General features: G+C 41.3%; 1 protein-coding gene across 4 annotated transcripts in view; it reads left to right on the top strand.

The window, feature by feature from the left end:
• The window catches only part of LOC143289743 (guanine nucleotide exchange factor VAV2-like), an 85818-nt gene that overhangs the window by 27019 nt on the left and 36497 nt on the right, over nt 1-22302 (top strand). For 3 of the 4 annotated variants that reach the window (XM_076598832.1, XM_076598830.1, XM_076598833.1), the window contains 8 exons: nt 1648-1719; nt 5379-5452; nt 8141-8159; nt 9432-9523; nt 13467-13493; nt 18222-18267; nt 19265-19354; nt 20760-20869. In XM_076598832.1, coding sequence (XP_076454947.1) covers nt 1648-1719; nt 5379-5452; nt 8141-8159; nt 9432-9523; nt 13467-13493; nt 18222-18267; nt 19265-19354; nt 20760-20869 — 530 coding nt within the window. The remainder of the gene's footprint in view (nt 1-1647; nt 1720-5378; nt 5453-8140; nt 8160-9431; nt 9524-13466; nt 13494-18221; nt 18268-19264; nt 19355-20759; nt 20870-22302) is intronic. The other variant, XM_076598831.1, reaches the window with a different exon arrangement.

Here is a 22302-nt window from a genome sequence, read left to right as displayed (position 1 = left end):
AGAGAAAGAGAGAGAGAGAGTTTGTGTGTGAGTGTGTGTGTGTGTGTGAGACAGAGAAAGAGAGAGAGAGAGTTTGTGTGTGTGTGAGTGAGTGTGGGTTGGTGTGAGTGTGTGTGTGTGTGTGAGAGAGAGAGAGAGAAAGAGAGTGTGTGAGTGAGTGAGTGTGGGTGGGTGTGAGTGTGGGCCTGTGTGATTGTGGGTATGTGAATTTGTGTAAGTATGGGTTTGTCAGTGTGTGTGTGTCTGAGTGTGTGTGTGTGTGTACATGTATGATTGTTTATGTGTGAGTGTGTGAGATTGTCTGCATGTGTGTATATGTATGTGTGTTTCAAGAGGTGAGGGGGGGGGGGGGGGACAGGGAGGGAGGGGGTAGGGGGTGAGTGTGTGGATATGAGTGGCTGTGTGTGTGTGTGTGTGAGTATATATATAACTGTATGTGCGTCAGTCTGCGTGAAAGTGAGGAACATTTATCATTTTGTCCCTGTTTTCTGACATTCATTGATTTTGCATGTGTGTTGAATGTGTACCTGTTCATGTAGTGAATGTGTACCTGTTCATGTAGTGAATGTACCTGTTCATGCAGTGAATGTGTACCTGTTCATGTAGTGAATGTGTACCTGTTCATGTACTGAATGTGTACCTGTTCATGTACTGATTGTGTACCAGTTCATGTACTGAATGTGTACCTGTTCATGTACTGAATGTGTACCTGTTCATGTACTGATTGTGTACCTGTTTGTTTTGTTTGTGAACATGTTCTTGTAGTGAATGTGTACCTGTTCATGTAGCGAATGTGTACCTGTTCATGTTTTGAATGTGTACCTGTTTATCTTTTGTTGTGTACCTGTTCATGTAGTGAATGTGTATCTGTTCATGTAGTGAATGTGTACCTGTTCATGTAGTGAATGTGTACCTGTGCATGTACTGAATGTGTACCTGTTCATGATGTGTACCTGTTCATATAATGAATGTGTACCTGTTCATGTAGTTAATGTGTACCTGTTCATATTTTGATTGTGTACCTGTTTGTTTTGTTTGTGTACCTGTTCATGTAGTGAATGTGTACCTGTTCATGTAGCAAATGTGTACCCGTTCATGTTTTGAATGTGTACCTGTTTATCTTTTGTTTGTGTACCTGTTCATGTAGTGAATGTGTGCATATTCATGTCGTGAATGTGTTCCCATTCATGTTTTGAATGTGTACCTGCTCATGTAGTGAATGTGTACCTGTTCATGTTTTGATTTGTGCCAATTCATGTTTTGATGTGTATCGGTTCATGTTTTGTTTGTGTGCCTGTTCATGTAGTAAATGAATGCCATTTCACATAGTAAACGTGTACCTGTTCATGTAGTAAACACATGCCATTTCACATAGTAAACGTGTACCTGTTCATGTAGTAAACACATGCCATTTCACATAGTAAATGTGTACCTGTTCATGTAGTAAACACATGCCATTTCACATAGTAAACGTGTACCTGTTCATGTAGTAAACACATGCCATTTCACATAGTAAACGTGTACCCGTTCATGTAGTAAATACATGCCATTTCACATAGTAAACGTGTACCTGTTCATGTAGTAAACACATGCCATTTCACATAGTAAACGTGTACCTGTTCATGTAGTAAACGTGTACCTGTTCAGGAGCTGATCAAGAACACGGATCGCAGTGACGATGACCGGTCCAACCTGGAACTGGCTCTGGAAGCGATGCAGGTATACTGTTTTTTTCTCATCCTGTATTGGGGGGGGGGGGGAGGGAAATCCTAATCAGGCACAGATAAGACACGTTTGGTGCATAAGGCATATGTGCTGTGGAACGGAAGTCCTTCATACGGCTCTGATAACACCAGATGTTTGTTTTCTTAGTAGTGACGTCATCTTCAGAAAAAATTGATCAGAGCTGTTTTCGTCTGCTTGTTGATTTGTACCCTATCACTCCATTCTTCTTCTGCTCTGTTTATTTGTTGTTGTTGTGTTTGTTTTGTTTTATTTTTGACAGCTTTTACAATTCTAAAAGCCTTCAGTCAAATGTACACCTTTGCAAAGCCTCAATTCATTACTTTGCTCTGTCGGAATCCAGTTTGCTAGCCCTGCTTGAGTCGTGTTCGTCAGTTTGCTTTCGGTTTTGCTTTATAAAGCTGTCGGTTCACTTTTCTGATTTCTCTACTTTCGCACTGTGAATTTATCCCTCACTCAGATACTGCTCTTTTTTTCATGGCTTAAGAGTGTACTGCAATGACTGTCACTTGGTGTAATATGCGGTTTGCTTTCTAGTTTTATAACGCGAAATCTGAAAGTGAGTCCTGTTGAACTGAACAGCGGTAGCAGTGAAGCGTTGCTTTTCAGTGTGATTTTGTGTGCGTTTATTGAGACCAACGACGTTGCCATAGGTTGTGACAGATGGCACCAGGTGGTGGTCAGAATTTAGTTTTCAGACACAAATAGGATGGTGATAGCCTATTAGGGGCAGGGGTCAGATTTGAGTCGATGAAGGCTGGGTCACCCTGAACGGAGGCTACCAGGCACACCAAGATCCCATCAGGACACTGGAGAGAAGACACCAGACTACCATCTACCGCCTTCGCACAGGACACTGCGGCCTCCTAGCTCACCTGAAGAGGATTGAATGTGATTGCGGCCAGGCTGACCAGACCCCATCCCATATTCTCAAGACTGCCCCCTGTATGAGAAGATGAGGCAGCAGTCCTGGCCTGGGGGTGCTGACCTCAACACCAAGCTCTGGGCGACGGCAGCCGATCTTCACCGGACGTCCGAGTTTGTGGCATCCCTCGGACTTCGACCCTGACTGCGTAGCTGTCGAACGCAAAGAAGAAGAAGAAGAAGAAGAGGATGAAAAGGAGTGCCGCGAGGGCTGAAAAGTATGGCACACGTGCAGTGAATGGAAAAAAAAAAAAGGAAAAGGGTGGAACACTGCTGTAGTGAATTGCTCTCCATGGGGAGATCAGCCCGAATCTCTTGACAGAGAATTGTGTTGTGACAAAATATGACGCAGTAAGGTACAATGGTGTTGGCACAGGATGTAGTACAGTACAGTACAGTGCAATATTAGTGGTGTGATGGTGTTGACACAGGATGTAGTACAGTACAGCACAGTGCAATATTAGTGGTGTGATGGTGTTGACACAGGATGTAGTACAGTACAGTACAGTGCAGTATTAGTGGTGTGATGGTGTTGACACAGGATGTAGTACAGTACAGTACAGTGCAATATTAGTGGTGTGATGGTGTTGACACAGGATGTAGTACAGTACAGTACAGTATTAATGGTGTGATGGTGTTGACACAGGATATAGTACAGTACAGTACAGTGCAGTATTAGTGGTGTGATGGTGTTGACACAGGATGTAGTACAGTACAATACAGTGCAGTATTAGTGGTGTGATGGTGTTGACACAGGATATAGTACAGTACAGTACAGTGCAGTATTAGTGGTGTGATGGTGTTGACACAGGATGTAGTACAGTACAGTACAATATTAGTGGTGTGATGGTGTTGACACAGGATGTAGTACAGTACAGCACAGTGCAATATTAGTGGTGTGATGGTGTTGACACAGGATATAGTACAGTACAGTACAGTGCCATATTAATGGTGTGATGGTGTTGACACAGGATGTAGTACAGTACAGTACAGTGCAATATTAGTGGTGTGATGGTGTTGACACAGGATGTAGTACAGTACAGTACAGTGCAGTATTAGTGGTGTGATGGTGTTGACACAGGATGTAGTACAGTACAGCACAGTGCAGTATTAGTGGTGTGATGGTGTTGACACAGGATGTAGTACAGTACAGTACAGTGCAGTATTAGTGGTGTGATGGTGTTGACACAGGATGTAGTACAGTACAGTACAGTGCAATATTAGTGGTGTGATGGTGTTGACACAGGATGTAGTACAGTACAGTGCAGTATTAGTGGTGTGATGGTGTTGACACAGGATGTAGTACAGTACAGTACAGTACAGTACAGTATTAGTGGTGTGATGGTGTTGACACAGGATGTAGTACAGTACAGTGCAATATTAGTGGTGTGATGGTGTTGACACAGGATGTAGTACAGTACAGTACAGTGCAATATTAGTGGTGTGATGGTGTTGACACAGGATGTAGTACAGTACAGTACAGTGCAATATTAGTGGTGTGATGGTGTTGACACAGGATGTAGTACAGTACAGTACAGTGCAATATTAGTGGTGTGATGGTGTTGACACAGGATGTAGTACAGTACAGTACAGTACAATATTAGTGGTGTGATGGTGTTGACACAGGATGTAGTACAGTACAGTACAGTGCAGTATTAGTGGTGTGATGGTGTTGACACAGGATGTAGTACAGTACAGTACAGTGCAATATTAGTGGTGTGATGGTGTTGACACAGGATGTAGTGTAGTACAGTACAGTGCAATATTAGTGGTGTGATGGTGTTGACACAGGATGTAGTACAGTACAGTACAGTGCAATATTAGTGGTGTGATGGTGTTGACACAGGATGTAGTGCAGTACAGCACAGTGCAATATTAGTGGTGTGATGGTGTTGACACAGGATGTAGTGCAGTACAGTACAGTGCAATATTAGTGGTGTGATGGTGTTGACACAGGATGTAGTGCAGTACAGTACAGTGCAATATTAGTGGTGTGATGGTGTTGACACAGGATGTAGTACAGTACAGTGCAGTGCAGTATTAGTGGTGTGATGGTGTTGACACAGGATGTAGTACAGTACAGTACAGTGCAGTGCAATATTAGTGGTGTGATGGTGTTGACACAGGATGTAGTACAGTACAGCACAGTGCAATATTAGTGGTGTGATGGTGTTGACACATGATGCAGTACAGTACAGTGCAGTATTAGTGGTGTGATGGTGTTGACACAGGATGTAGTACAGTACAGCACAGTGCAATATTAGTGGTGTGATGGTGTTGACACAGGATGTAGTACAGTACAGTGCAATATTAGTGGTGTGATGGTGTTGACACAGGATGTAGTACAGTACAGTACAGTACAATATTAGTGGTGTGATGGTGTTGACACAGGATGTAGTACAGTACAGTACAGTGCAATATTAGTGGTGTGATGGTGTTGACACAGGATGTAGTACAGTACAGTACAGTGCAATATTAGTGGTGTGATGGTGTTGACACAGGATGTAGTACAGTACAGTACAGTGCAATATTAGTGGTGTGATGGTGTTGACACAGGATGTAGTACAGTACAATATTAGGGGTGTGATGGTGTTGACACAGGATGTAGTACAGTACAGTACAGTGCAGTATTAGTGGTGTGATGGTGTTGACACAGAATATAGTACAGTACAGTACAGTGCAATATTAGTGGTGTGATGGTGTTGACACAGGATCTGTCGCTGTACGTCAATGAGGTGAAGAGGGATCATGAGGCTCTGCAACTCATTGAGGAGATCCAGGAAAGGTGGGTCGGGGGGTGCACATCGTCTGTATTGGGGACAGTGTCTTGTGGTGTTGTGTGTTGTGGCGCGTTGTGGTGCGTTGTGTGTTGTGGTGAGGTGGTTTGTGTCGTAGTGTGTTGTGTTGTGGTGCATTGTCTTGTGATGTTGTGCGTTGTGTTGTGTTGTGTGTGTGTTGTGGTGAGGTGTTTTGTGTCGTAGTGTGTTGTGTTGTGGTGCATTGTCTTGTGATGTTGTGCGTTGTGTTGTGTTGTGTGTGTTGTGGTGAGGTGTTTTGTGTCGTAGTGTGTTGTGTTGTGGTGCATTGTTTTGTGATGTTGTGCGTTGTGTTTTGTTGTGTGTGTTGTGGTGAGGTGTTTTTGTGTTGTGTTGTGTTGTGTAGAGGTGCAGATTGTTGTCGTGTGTTGTGTTGTGGTGCATTGTGTTGTAGTGTGTTGTGTTGTAGTGTGTTGTGTTGTGGTGCATTGTGTTGTAGTGTGTTGTGTTGTAGTGTGTTGTGTTGTGGTGTGTTGTGTTGTGGTGTGTTGTGTTGTGGTGTATTGTGTTGTAGTGTGTTGTGTTGTGGTGTATTGTGTTGTAGTGTGTTGTGTTGTGGTGTATTGTGTTGTAGTGTGGTGTGTTGTGGTGCATTGTGTTGTAGTGTGGTGTGTTGTGGTGTATTGTGTTGTAGTGTGTTGTGTTGTGGTGCATTGTGTTGTAGTGTGTTGTAACATATTTTGTGTCATAGTGTGTTGTGTTGATGTGTTTTGTATTGTAGTGTGTTGTGTTGTGGTGCATTGTGTTGTGTTGTGGTGCATTGTGTTGTAGTGTGTTGTAAGGTATTTTGTGTCATAGTGTGTTGTGTTGATGTGTTTTGTGTTGTAGCGTGTTGTGTTGTGGTGCATTGTGATACAGAGTCTGTGAGGGTCTGGGTTTGAATCCCGCTCTACCCCTTTCTCCCAAGTCCTGACTGGAAAATCAAACAGAACGTCTGGTTGTTTGGATGAGACGATAAACCGAGGTCCCGTGTGCGGCACGCACTTGGCGTGCTGAAAAAGGACCCATGGTGACGAGAGTGTTGTCCTCTGGCAAAATTCTGTAGAAGAAATCCACTCGGAAAGGTACACAATTATATATATATATATGCACTCAAGGCCTGACTAAGTGTGTTGGGTTATGCTGCTGGTCAGGCATCTGCCTAGCAGATGTGGTGTAGCGTGTATGGATTTGTCCGAACTCAGTGATGTTTCCTTGAGAAACTGAAACTGTATTTTATTGTACTGAGTTGATCTAGAAAAAAATTTGGCGATGTGCATCCGTATTGTATTTGTATTTGATTTCTTTTTATCACAACAGATTTTTCTGTGTGAAATTTGGGCTGCTCTCCCCAGGGAGAGTGCGTCGCTACGGTACAGCGCCACCCCCTTTTTTTTTCTTTTTTTTTTTCCATGCGTGCAGTTTTATTTGTTTTTCCTATCGAAGTGGATTTTTCTACAGAATTTTGGCAAGAACAACCCTTTTGTTGCCGTGGGTTCTTTTACGTGCACTTAGTGCATGCTGCACACGGGACCTCAGTTTATCGTCTCATCCGAATGACTATCCGATGGTGACATTATGTTGTTTTCTCATTGTATTGTGTTGTATTGTGTTTTATTGTTTTTGATTGTTTTGTATGTGTTATTTTGTGTTCTATTGTGTTGTATTTATATTGGGTTTTAAGATGATTTCCGTTTCATGTTTGTTCCTCTAAGCACTATCCCCCTCTCTACTCCCAGTATTCCTAGTGACCTCAGTACACTTGGTATTACAGACGTATTCTAATGGTGTTCTTTTCTTATTGTAATTCTGTTGTGATGTGCTGTGTGGTGTTGTGTTATATTGTACTGTATTGTGTTGTGCTGCTTTCTATTGTGTTGTATTACAACATAGTACAATACAATGATTATGCAAACAAGTAATATATATATATATATAATTAAAGAATACCATGTGAAAAGATCCCATTGCATGTCAACTAGTGGTGGGTGTGTGCGTGTTCTTCCATCTTTGTGAGACGCCAGGAACACTGCAGTTTGCACTGTCACCAAAAGTAAAATGAACACTGAATTTTTTTCCCATGTCCTGTATGTGACTTCTGAAAAAACCCAAAAAACACCCATAAAACTGGGAGTATTTTCCATAAATGTATTTTGTATTTGTATTTGTATTTCTTTTTGTCACATCAGATTTCTCTGTGTGAAATTTGGGCTGCTCTCCCCAGGGAGAGCGCGTCGCAACACTACAGCGCCACCCATTTTTTTGGTATTTTTTCCTGCGTGTAGTACACATGAAAATCAACACTTGTCAGTGTGTATACATACCTATGCACTTGCCGTCAGCCACACAGCACAAGCGTACACACACACACACACAAACACATCAGCAACCAAGCACCTGCATATGTGTATATATATGCAGGCACTCATTCTTGCATGCTCCTCAAACCTGCATACACAAGCACACTCATGTAAAAGTGATCTTTTGATTGTGAACAGACATTGCCAGACATGTTCACTCCCTTGGTTGTAAACTATGATTTTATATAAGCTGATACTTGTTGTTTATAATAAAAAAAAATTTTTTTAATCAATATGTGCCTGTTTGAGTATGTGTTGCATGAAGATGGAACTCCATTCGTGTGTTTTAAATTGTTGTTTTTTTTCTTTTCGTTTCAGTATCAATGACTTAAAAATGGTAAGTTGTTTACTGTCTTTTTAAACATTTCACACTAGACTTAAAGATAAGATATTATAACTCCAATTTAGGTCTTTTAAATCATGGCTGTACATACATGCACTCATGCATGCCTGCACACACTATGTTGGAACAGACAGTGAACCAATCGGGAGAGGAAATGTTAGGTTGGCTTGTCTTGACTGTAATTTCTAATATATAATACTTGGTATTAATGGATAATAATAATAATGGTATTTATATAGCGCTGAATCATGTGCAGAGACAAATCAAAGCGCTTTCACACCAGTCATTCACATGCATGCATAACTCTAAAACTATAGAAACTAAAGACAAGGAAGAGGCAGGGAAGGGAGGCTATTTTGGGAAGAGGTGGGTTTTAAGGCCAGACTTGAAAGAGCTGAGTGTGGAGACTTGACGTAGCGAAAGAGGAAGTTCATTCCAATTGCAAGGCCCAGAGACAGAGAAAGAACGGCGGCCAACAGTCGAGTGTTTGAATCTGGGTATGCATAAACAGAGTGGATCCGAAGCCGATCGTAGTGAGAGGACTTGTCATTTTATTGACTCACTTGTGTAAACAAAGTGAGTCTATGTTTTAACCCAGTGTTCGGTTGTCTCTGTGTGTGTGTGTCTGTGTGTCCATGGTAAACTTTAACATTGACATTTTCTCTGCAAATACTTTGTCAGTTGACACCAAATTTGGCATAAACATAGGAAAAATTCAGTTCTTTCCAGTCATCTTGTTTAAAACAATATTGCACCTCTGGGATGGGCACAAAAATAAATAAAAAAAGAAGCCTAATTATATGCAAACTGCATTTACTGTAATATTTATATTTTTTGTATTCTCTAAACTTGGCACTTTGACCTCTTATTCTGACACAACAACAAGAGGAGTCATTATTATCATTTTTTGTTCAAACAGGAACTTCTTTTGCTAAGCATGGAAGTTTTATTTATTTTGCAAACGTTTTGGTGCAGATAGTAAATAAAAAAGGGAAATTACTCTTTAATTAATGCTAGGGGACTTAATTTATCACAAGTGCGTCTTGAAGGCCTTGCCTCTCTTGTTTTTTGAAGTTATAATCTTCCTGACAGGCATTGGCAGAGCTGTACGTATTCATGAACGTGATGTGCACTGCCATTCTGTGTATAAACAAAAAAAAAAAAACGAAGCGATGCATGTGGATGAAGCAGTGATGACGGCGTGGGCGTGTGTGTGGGTGTGGGCGTGTGTGTGGGTGTGTGTGTGTGTGGGTGTGGTTCCTACAGCCAACCAACACGTCGCTGAAGGACTACGGACGTTTCCAGAAGGACGGCGAGCTGAAGGTTCTCTCCCATCAGGACAGTCGGGTCCGGAACAGGTAACGTTTTCCTCGCCCAAGCCTTGTGCACCCCACCCTGTTTTTTTTACCCCACAGTCACATTTTGTTGTTGTTGTTGTTGTGTGTTGTGTGTGTGTGGTATCAGTTGCATTCAGGTCATGCAGCACCAGCATTTATTCTTCCGCTCTCTCTCTTTGAAAGAATTTTGATTAAAAAAAAAATTTTTTTTTTTTTTTTAGCCCAAGCGAGCCCAGTAATTTTGTGGCCTGTTGTTAAATCATGATTGGACACGTAAAAACACATCCCTGCAACATGCACTCAGGCACATACATACACACGAATCACGGATGCTTGCCCGCACCCCGCCACACACACATGGCAAAACGGCTTCTCCACAATAAAGCATGCATTCAAAACTAGATCATACCAAGACCAGCCTAAAAAGAAAGGGGGAAAAAAAAAAGAAATGTCATACAACACAATGCAATGCAGTATGATACGATACAACACTATGCAATGCAGTATGATACGATACAATACAACACTATGCAATGCAATACAATACAATTCAATGAAATGCAATACAACACAGTACAATACAATACTGTATCATATAATAAGATACAATACAACACCAGCCTAAAAAGAAAGGAAAAAAAAAGAAATGTCATACAACACAATGCAATGCAGTATGATACGATACAATGCAACACTATGCAGTACAATACAATTCAATGAAATGCAATACAATACAACACAGTACAATAGAACACAATACAATGCAATACCGTATGGTACAATACAATACAACACAATACAACACAATACAATACAACACAATACAATACAACACAGTACAATAGAACACAATACAATGCAATACCGTATGGTACAATACAATACAATACAATACAACACAATACAATACAACACAATACAATACAACACAGTACAATAGAACACAATACAATGCAATACCATATGGTACAATACAATACAATACAATACAATACAACACAATACAACACACAGGGCGGTGGTAATAGGTGTGTGCCCACTTTCAGGTGTGACCATGGAATACAATACAATACAACACACAGGGCGGTGGTAATAGGTGTGTGCCCACTTTCAGGTGTGACCATCAAATACAATACAATACAATACAATACAATACAATACAACACACAGGGCGGTGGTAATAGGTGTGTGCCCACTTTCAGGTGTGACCATCAAATACAATACAATACAATACAATACAATACAATACAACACAACACACAGGGCGGTGGTAATAGGTGTGTGCCCACTTTCAGGTGTGACCATCAAATACAATACCATACAATACAATACAATACAATACAACACAACACACAGGGCGGTGGTAATAGGTGTGTGCCCACTTTCAGGTGTGACCATCAAATACAATACAATACAATACAATACAATACAATACAATACAACACAACACACAGGGCGGTGGTAATAGGTGTGTGCCCACTTTCAGGTGTGACCATCAAATACAATACAATACAATACAATACAATACAATACAACACAACACACAGGGCAGTGGTAATAGGTGTGTGCCCACTTTCAGGTGTGACCATCAAATACAATACAATACAATACAATACAATACAATACAATACAATACAATACAACACACAGGGCGGTGGTAATAGGTGTGTGCCCACTTTCAGGTGTGACCATCAAATACAATACAATACAATACAATACAATACAATACAATACAATACAATACAATACAATACAACACAATACAATACAACACACAGGGCGGTGGTAATAGGTGTGTGCCCACTTTCAGGTGTGACCATCAAATACAATACAATACAATACAATACAATACAACACAACACACAGGGCGGTGGTAATAGGTGTGTGCCCACTTTCAGGTGTGACCATCAAATACAATACAATACAATACAATACAATACAATACAATACAACACAACACACAGGGCGGTGGTAATAGGTGTGTGCCCACTTTCAGGTGTGACCATCAAATACAATACAATACAATACAATACAATACAACACACAGGGCGGTGGTAATAGGTGTGTGCCCACTTTCAGGTGTGACCATCAAATACAATACAATACAATACAATACAATACAACACACAGGGCGGTGGTAATAGGTGTGTGCCCACTTTCAGGTGTGACCATCAAATACAATACAATACAATACAATACAATACAACACACAGGGCGGTGGTAATAGGTGTGTGCCCACTTTCAGGTGTGACCATCAAATACAATACAATACAATACAATACAATACAATACAATACAACACACAGGGCGGTGGTAATAGGTGTGTGCCCACTTTCAGGTGTGACCGTCAAATACAATACAATACAATACAATACAATACAATACAATACAACACATCACACAGGGTGGTGGTAATAGGTGTGTGCCCACTTTCAGGTGTGACCATCAAATACAATACCATACAATACAATACAATACAATACAGTACAATACAATACAATACAATACAATACAATACAATACAACACAACACACAGGGCGGTGGTAATAGGTGTGTGCCCACTTTCAGGTGTGACCATCAAATACAATACAATACAATACAACACACAGGGCGGTGGTAATAGGTGTGTGCCCACTTTCAGGTGTGACCATCAAATACAATACAATACAATACAACACACAGGGCGGTGGTAATAGGTGTGTGCCCACTTTCAGGTGTGACCATCAAATACAATACAATACAATACAACACACAGGGCGGTGGTAATAGGTGTGTGCCCACTTTCAGGTGTGACCATCAAATACAATACCATACAATACAACACACAGGGCGGTGGTAATAGGTGTGTGCCCACTTTCAGGTGTGACCATCAAATACAATACCATACAATACAATACAATACAATACAATACAATACAATACAATACAATACAACACAACACACAGGGCGGTGGTAATAGGTGTGTGCCCACTTTCAGGTGTGACCATCGAATACAATACAATACAATACAATACAATACAATACAATACAATACAACACACAGGGCGGTGGTAATAGGTGTGTGCCCACTTTCAGGTGTGACCATCCAATACAATACAATACAATACAATACAATACAATACAACACACAGGGCGGTGGTAATAGGTGTGTGCCCACTTTCAGGTGTGACCGTCAAATACAATACAATACAATACAACACACAGGGCAGTGGTAATAGGTGTGTGCCCACTTTCACGTGTGACCATCAAATACAATACAATACAATACAATACAATACAATACAATACAACACACAGGGCGGTGGTAATAGGTGTGTGCCCACTTTCAGGTGTGACCATCAAATACAATACAATACAATACAATACAATACAATACAACACAACACACAGGGCGGTGGTAATAGGTGTGTGCCCACTTTCAGGTGTGACCATCAAATACAATACCATACAATACAATACAATACAATACAGTACAATACAATACAATACAATACAATACAATACAATACAATACAACACAACACACAGGGCGGTGGTAATAGGTGTGTGCCCACTTTCAGGTGTGACCATCCAATACAATACAATACAGTACAATACAATACAATACAATACAACACAACACACAGGGCGGTGGTAATAGGTGTGTGCCCACTTTCAGGTGTGACCATCCAATACAATACAATACAATACAATACAATACAACACACAGGGCGGTGGTAATAGGTGTGTGCCCACTTTCAGGTGTGACCATCAAATACAATACAATACAATACAATACAATACAGTACAATACAATACAATACAATACAATACAATACAATACAATACAACACAACACACAGGGCGGTGGTAATAGGTGTGTGCCCACTTTCAGGTGTGACCATCAAATACAATACAATACAATACAATACAATACAACACAACACACAGGGCGGTGGTAATAGGTGTGTGCCCACTTTCAGGTGTGACCATCGTAATGGAGAGAAAAGGTGAGGCCAGGAACAACCTGTATTCCTCCACAGTCCTTTTTTTTTTTTTTTATTTTTTTTTTTTTAAAATAAATTTCTTTCAGCTTGTATAATTGCTTGCTACAGACCTTTGCTGTTTGTGTTATCCTCCCCTTCTAATACACCGTTCTGCGGTAACAGTATACGGATGGAAACTTCTTCTTCTTCTTCTTCTTCTTCTTCTGCGTTCACTCGTATGCACACGAGTGGGCTTTTACGTGCATGACCGTTTTTACCCCGCCATGTAGGCAGCCATACTCCGTTTTCGGGGGGGTGCATGCTGGGTATGTTCTTGTTTCCATAACCCACCGAACACTGACATGGATTACAGGACCTTTAACGTGCGTATTTGATCTTCTGCTTGCATATACACACGAAGGGGGTTCAGGCACTAAGCAGGTCTGCACATATGTTGACCTGGGAGATCGTAAAAATCTCCACCCTTTACCCACCAGGCGCCGTCATCGTGCTTCGAACCTGGGACCCTCAGATTGAAAGTCCAACGCTTTAACCACTCGGCTATTGCGCCCGTCACGGATGGAAACCAAACTGGTTCTACCTCTTTATTAAAAGCTGCTGTACAGTTTTTGTTTTCTATATATATATATATATACAGGTTTATGATGTAACAGTAACTGATTATTCTGGATATGTAAGAGCTTCTGACAAACGTGTCATTTGTAATCATTCTTCTTATGAGCCGATTAGTCCATCTTTTTTTCTTCTTTTTTTTCTTTTTTTTTTCTCCCTCCCTCGCTGTTCTCACTTAACATTGTGGGTGATTTTTTTTTTTTTTTTCCCCTGGAAATATATCAGCTCTTTTGACCTGCCTTTCGCTTGTTGATTAACGAGTTATGATGGAATATTCATCGTGAACGGGTGTTTTTTGAAAGCCGTGCTTCCATCATTCAGCACATAGTTTCATCACCCCCCCCCCCCCCCCTTTTTTTTTTTTTTTTTGTCTTTTTTGACAATCTTGAAGCTTGTCAAATGTTTACAAACATAGACTTTTCATCAGGCTTCAGATTCATTGAAGTTAATGCTGTTTCTGTCTGACGTTAAATGCGCCACACATAATTTAACCAGTCTGAAAAAAAAAAAAAAAAGTTTGATTTTATTCTGTGTTCATCATATTTTCATTTCATGTATTTGTTTTATTTTAATGTTATTTTATATTTATGTTGTGTATGTACATACACGTGATTATATCTGGAGAGAGATAAAGAAAAGGATATGGAAAACTGAAACCAGATTGTACAGTGAAGTTGGCTTGAGCTGTTTCAGACTGTAATCATCAGTGCATACAGACTGGTGACTTCATTCTCCAGTGTTTACAGACGGTTGATTTCAGTCATCAGTGCATACAGACTGTAATCATCGGTGCATACAGACTGTAATCATCAGTGCATACAGACTGCTGAGTTCATTCTCCAGTGTATACAGATGGTTGACTTCAGTCATCAGTGCATGCAGACTGTAATCGTCAGTGCATACAGACTGCTCAGTTCAGTCTCCAGTGTATACAGACTGTTGACTTCAGTCATTGGTGCATACAGACTGTAATCATCGGTGCATACAGACTGCTGAGTTCGGTCTCCAGTGTATACAGACTGTTGACTTCAGTCATCGGTGTATACAGACTGTAATCATCAGTGCATACAGACTGTAATCATCAGTGCATACAGACTGCTGACTTCATTCTCCAGTGTATACAGACTGTTGACTTCAGTCATCAGTGCATACAGACTGTAATCATCGGTGCATACAGACTGTAATCATTGGTGCATACAGACTGTAATCATCAGTGCATACAGACTGCTGACTTCATTCTCCAGTGTATACAGACGGTTGACTTCAGTCATCAGTGCATACAGACTTCTGTCATCAGTGTATACAGACTGTAATCATCAGTGCATACAGACTGTAATCATCGGTGCATACAGACTGTAATCATCAGTGCATACAGACTGTAATCATCAGTGCATACAGACTGGTGACTTCATTCTCCAATGTACACAGACTGTTGACATCAATCATCAGTGCATACAGACTGTAATCATCGGTGCATACAGACTGGTGACTTCATTCTCCAATGTATACAGACTGTTGACTTCAGTCATCAGTGCATACAGACTGTAATCATCAGTGCATACAGACTGTAATCGTCAGTGCATATAGACTGCTCAGTTCTGTCTCCAGTGTATACAGACTGTTGACTTCAGTCATCGGTGCAAAAAGACTGTAATCATCGGTGCATACAGACTAATCATCAGTGTATACAGACTGCTGATTCAGTCATCAGTGCATACAGACTGTAATCATCAGTGCATACAGACTGTAATCATCAGTGCATACAGACTGTTGACTTCATTCTCCAGTGTATACAGACTGTAATCATCAGTGTACACAGACTGTTGACATCAGTCATCAGTGCATACAGACTGTAATCATCAGTGTACACAGACTGTTGACATCAGTGCATACAGACTGTAATCATCAGTGTACACAGACTGTTGACATCAATCATCAGTGCATACAGACTGTAATCATCAGTGTACACAGACTGTTGTCATCAGTGCATACAGACTGTAATCATCAGTGTACACAGACTGTTGACATCAGTCATCAGTGCATACAGACTGTAATCATCAGTGTACACAGACTGTTGACATCAGTCATCAGTGCATACAGACTGTAATCATCAGTGTACACAGACTGTTGACATCAGTCATCAGTGCATACAGACTGTAATCATCGGTGTACACTGTTCATGCTTGGAACGTCTTTCCTTGTCTTTCTGTGCGCTGAAGGCGACTTCGGCTATAATCAGCAGAGAGCTTTGGGGAATCCTCCTTACGACATTGCTGACACTGACACCATCTTCACTTGCTGGTTTCTCTTCTTTTTTTTTTATAGTTTTTCCTGACTTTTGGGTTGTTTTATTATGTATTCAGACTCTTCTTTCCGTCGCTGTCTTTGTTTCTTTGTCTCTCTGTCCCTCACTGTTTGTACCCTCTGTGTCTCTGGCCCTGCCCCCCCCCCCCCCCCCAACCCCACCCCCCCCCCATACCGCCTCTCTCTCTATCTGTCTCTTTGTCTGTCCTTCATTGTTTCTCTCTCTCTCTCTCTCTCTCTCTCTCTCTCTCTCTCTGAATAATGCTCTTACATATTTAAATATCAGATTGGGGAGGGGGGGGGGGGGGGAATCTTTTATGTGCTTGTATTTCTTTGTTTCTTTGTCTCTGTACCTCTGTGTCTCTGCCCTGCCCCGCCCCCTTCACCCCCAGCCCCCCCATACCGCCTGTCTCTCTATCTGCCTCTTTGTCTGTCCTTCATTGTTTTTTTTTCTCTCTCTCTCTCTCTCTGAATAATGCTCTTACATATTTAAATATCAGATTTGGGGGGGGGGGGGGGGGATCTTTTATGTGCTTGTATTTCTTCTAAAAAAAAAAAAAAAATGGAACCAGCTAAAAAGTAGGAAATAATTTTGTTGTATACCTTTTATTTGTTAATATGGATGTAATCAAGACTTTTCGAGATAAAAGTATCACAGCAGACAGATGCCTTCCTGTTTCGAGCCCCCAGACGCAGTGGATGTCAATTCACTGCCCTGTTGAACCATAAAAGGCTATAGGAACTTTTAACCTTTTTTAACCTGGGGTTGCTTAGAAACCCGAGTCCTGGGGTGACTGTGTGTACGTGGAAATGGTTGGGTTTCTTTTTTTGTGTGTGTGTGTAGTTCTTTGTTGGGTTTTTTTATCGTTTATTGTGATATACTCCTGTTGTATGCTTTCAGCGCTGTTGTTTTAAAACGGAAGGCGAATCAGGAATAAACTATTGATGATTATTATATTGTTATAATATGTTATTCAATGCTTCCACCCACCTCTACCTCCAGTGAGTCTTGAGCGTTGTTGTTTATTGTAGGTGCAGTAGGAATAAACTGATATTATGGTGTTGTTTTTTTTTGTTTTTTATTTTTACTGTAATGTTTTCTATTATGTTATGCTTTATTCTATCATAGTGTTTTTCTATTCTGTCCTATTATGTTATGTTTTGTTGTATTGTATTATGTTGTTTTATGTTATATTATTATATATTATATTATATTACATTATATATTATTATTGTATTATATTGTATTACATTATAATGTTAAATGCTTCCACCCCATCCCTACCCTTAGTGAGTCTTCAGCGTTATTGTTTATAATTGTAGGTGCAGTAGGAATAAACGGTTATTGTATTAATATGCTCTGTTGTATTATACTGCATTGTATTCTATTCTGTTATGCTGTGCTCTGTCATATTATTTTCTGTTCTTTTTTTTTAGGTTACATTATATGTTATATTGTATTATGTTATTTTACATTTCATTTTATTACATCGTATTACATTATGTTATGTTGTTATGCTGTATTCTATTCTATCCAGTTCTGTTCTGTTTTGTTCTATTCTAGTCTTATCATATTATTGAATGCTTCCAAACCCCCCACGCCCCCCACGCCCCCTACCCCACCCCCTCCTTCGGTGAATCTCCAGCTTCATTATTTACAGTCGTAGGTGGAATGGGAATAAACTACTTTTCTATTCTATTCCATTCTATTCTGTTCTGTTGTGTTCTATTCTCTGGCTCCATTTCCCGTCCCCCCTAGCCTGTGTGTGTGTGTGTTGCTGTGATCAGTGTGTGTTTTTGTGGTTTCTGTTGCAGACACATCTTTCTGTTTGACAAAGTCATGCTGATGTGCAAGGCCCGAGTAAGTGACTGTGAGGAGTGATTGTGTTCTGTGTGTGTGTGTGTGTGTGTGTGTGTATGGATGGTGAGTGTGTAGTGTTTGTGTTTGTATTGTGTGTGTAATGTGTGTGTGAGTGTGTGTTTGGAGTAGGTATGTGTGAGTGTTTATGTTGTGCATGTGGTTGTGTGTGTGTGTGTCTGTGTGTGTGTGTGTGTGCGTGCGCTCGCATGTGTGTGTCTTATCACCACCCTTCAGCCCTCTCAGGTTGTTGGGGAACTCAGAATTCAGAACTCAGAAGTTAAACGTACACTGGCCTTTGGCCACAATACATATTGTGGGTGTCAATGGCGTAGGGGAAAGGTTGGCATGGGGTTGGGGCAGGGGTAACAAAGTAGAATCTTTGTCTTGTTTCACTATTGATTGACTGATATGGATACTTACATAGCGCCTGTCCTTGGTCGGAGACCAAGCTCTGAGCGCTTTAGAAACATGGGGTGATTTGCACAACAGGCTGCCTACCTGGGTAGAGCTGACTGACGGCTGACATTGGGTGCTCATCATTCATTTCCTGTGTCATTCAATCAGATTACAGGCACGCAGACATACACACTTCCGATACTCATGTAATATTTTACATGTATGACTTTTTTTTTGTTAAAAATTTTTTTTTTTTAATTTACCCTGCTATGTAGGCAGCCATACTCAATTTTCGGGGGGAAGCATGCAGGATATGTTCTTGTTTCCGTAACCCAATAAACGCTGACATGGATTACAGGATCTTTAATGTGCGTATTTGATCTTCTGCGTGCTTATACACACAAAGGGGGTTCAGGCACTAAGCAGGTCTGCGTATACCTGGGAGATCTGGAAAAATCACCACCCTTTACCCACCAGGCGCCGTCACTGAGATTCAAACTCTCGGGACCCTCAGATTGAAAGTTGCACACTTTTCTGTTGTGAATAGTTAGGTGTTGTTTGGGAAGAAGAGGTGTTGATGGGTTGCCTGTGTCTCTTGCAGGGGGAGCTGTACAGCTTCAAAGACGCCATCGTTCTCGGGGAGTACAAGACGGAGGACAACCCCGTGCCCAACGACAAGAAAGGGGAGAAGGTGACTCACTTTGTATTTGTTTTTTTTTTTTTTTTTTAATCACAACAGATTTCTCTGGGTGAAATTCGGGCTGCTCTCCCCAGGGAGAGCGCGTCGCTACACTGAAAGCACCACCCATTTTTTTTTGTATTTTTTCCTGCGTGCAGTTTTATTTGATTTTCCTATCGAAGTGGATTTTTCTACAGAATTTTGCCAGGAACAACCCTTTTGTTGCCGTGGGTTCTTTTACGTGCACTAATTGCTGGACACGGGACCTTGGTTTATCGTCTCATCCGAACGACTAGCGTCCAGACCACCACTCAAGGTCTAGTGGGGTGGGGAGAAAATATCGTGATATGAACCAGCGCGCTCAGATTCTCTCGTTTCCTAGGCGGACGCATTACCTCTAGGCTATCAGTCCAGTTTCAGTTTCAGTTTCAGTTGCTCAAGGAGGCGTCACTGCGTTTGGACAAATCCATATACGCTACACCACATCTGCCAAGCAGATGCCTGACCAGCAGCGTAACCCAACGCGCTTAGTCAGGCCTTGAGAAAAATAAAGTAAAAGGTGAATAAATAATAGATAAGTTTACATAAATAAATAAATAACTGAATAATAATTATAATATAAAAAAGGTAGTAGTAATGATAATAATAATAAAGAAATAATAATAATAAATAAATAAATAAATAAATAAATAAATAAGACAACAATGATGATAAATAAGCAAATAAATGTAAAACATGAAGACACACATTCACACATACACCCTTACTAACTGTATCTGCAGTGTCCTTTTTGTTTTGGAGGAAAACATGCAATGAGTTTTGTGTGAGCGACTGTCAGCATTATCTCTTTAACAGCGTACGTCCCCAGTTTCACTTTAGGGGCATAAGTTCCAGCAGGGTTTCTCTTCTGTGTGTGTGTGTGTGTGTGTGTGTTTTATTTATTTATTTAATTTATTTATTTTATTATTATTATTATTACTTTTTTTTAATTATGTTATTATTATTTAGTTAGTTATTTAGTTATTTATATATGGTTGTTGTTGTTTTTTTGTTTTTTTTTTGGTACACTTATAGTTGACTTCATCAAGTTTTTGCGCCTTATACATATTATTATCAGTAGTAGTAGTTCTTTTTTATGTATTTTTTTATTTTGTTTCTCAAGGCCTAAGCGCGTTGGGTTACGCTGCTGGTCAGGCATCTGCTTGGCAGATGTGGTGTAGCGTATATGGATTTGTTTGAATGCAGTGACGTCTCCTTGAGCAACTGAAACTGTGTGTGTTTGTGAATTTGTGTATGTGTCTGCGTTTTGTGTGCATGTTGTGTGTGTGTGTTGGGGGGGGGGGGGGGGGGATTTGTGTATGCGTGTGTGTGTGTGATTGTTGTGTGTGTGTGATGTGTATATGTGTCTGGTGTGCAGTGGAACTACTCGTTCATCATGGTGAAACTGGACAAGCGAATGGCCTTCACCTTCTTTGCCAAGACGGAGGAGCAGCGACAGAAATGGCTGGAAGCCATCGCCCTTGCACTGTGAGTGGTTCCACTCACATGATATCTTCTTCTTCTTCTTTTTCGTTCGTGGGCTGCGTCTCTCACGTTCACTCGTATACATGTACACGAGTGGGCTTTTACGGCAGTGACCTGTTTTTACCCCCACCGTTGTAGGCAGCCATACTCCGTTTTGAGGGGTGTGCATGCTGGGTATGTTCTTGTTTCCATAACCCACCGAATGCTGACATGGATTACAGGATCTTTAATGTGCGTATTTGATTCTTCTGCTTGCGTACACACATGAAGGGGTTTCAGACACAAGCAGGTCTGCACATGTGTTGAGCTGGGAGATTGGAGAAATCTCCAGCCTTTACCCACCAGGCGCCATTAACGCAAATGATGTAATCATGCAGTATTGAAGTCAGAGACAAATGTGCTGAAGAGATGTTGTCGATGAAGTTGTGTGCGTGTGCATGCACGCACACCCTCACACACGTGCCTGTGCATGCATGCACATCTACGCATTTACACACACACACTGACACACACACGCATTCACACACACATAAAAGCACATGCACACACACACACACGCACACATGCATGTATCAGAGTGCCATGTTCTAAAAGTCAGCGAGCGTGTCATTTATTTTGCACAGTCACATTGATCTTTCTTTTATTCTGCAAGAATGATTGATGACTGGGTGTGTTGGGTTTTGTTTTTAGCAGTTGCATTTTGTGAGTCTGTTTTTCTTATTGTTGAGTATCGTGGGATGCAATTCCCACCTTCACCCAAATGTGTCGTCGTCGTCGTCTTCCTCCTTCCGTCTTGAGAGACGATGGCTGCACCAGAAATGTAGTCACTGCCGGGCATTGCACTTCCTGCTGTGGCTGTGTAGACCGATGCTGGAGTGGCAATCTCTACTGCATGTGGGATAGATATAGCTAGATGCTGCTTGGTTTACAGTTTGACTTGCGTGTGGCTCTTTTTCTCCTCAGCGAGTCAGTGCAGATTCTCTCTGCTTGTTTCACCCCTCTCTGAATGGCAGATTTCCAGGGTCCACGTGAGTCTGCAAGGCTTTCCCAGGACAGCACATCAATACCTATACTTTACAGGTCCCGTTTGCAAGCGTCTTTGAATCTTAGTCGGGGGCGGCTTTGGGGCCTAGATCCCTCTGATCACTCACTCACTCATTCCCTCGACCGCTGGGGTCGTTGGGGGGACATGAGGAAGATGTCATAGCTCGCCACGCCATTCTGTTGGCAGCTGTCGTGAGGAGATCTGGCATCGTCATTTTGGTCCATTCCTTGACGTTGTCGGACCAGCTCTTTCTCTGTCGCCCCCGTCTGCGCCCTCCCTCTACAGTCCCTTGCAGGATGGTTTTGGAGAGGGTGTTATGTCGTATGACGTGACCAAACCATGCCATCTTCCATCGTTTGACAGTCACCAGCAGTGGTTCTTGGGGCCCAGC

This window comes from Babylonia areolata, chromosome 14 (genome assembly GCF_041734735.1).
Source record: "Babylonia areolata isolate BAREFJ2019XMU chromosome 14, ASM4173473v1, whole genome shotgun sequence".
NCBI lineage: Eukaryota > Metazoa > Mollusca > Gastropoda > Neogastropoda > Buccinidae > Babylonia > Babylonia areolata.
Note: the sequence above shows the minus strand (reverse complement) of the source record. Positions and strands in the feature narration are given on the sequence as shown.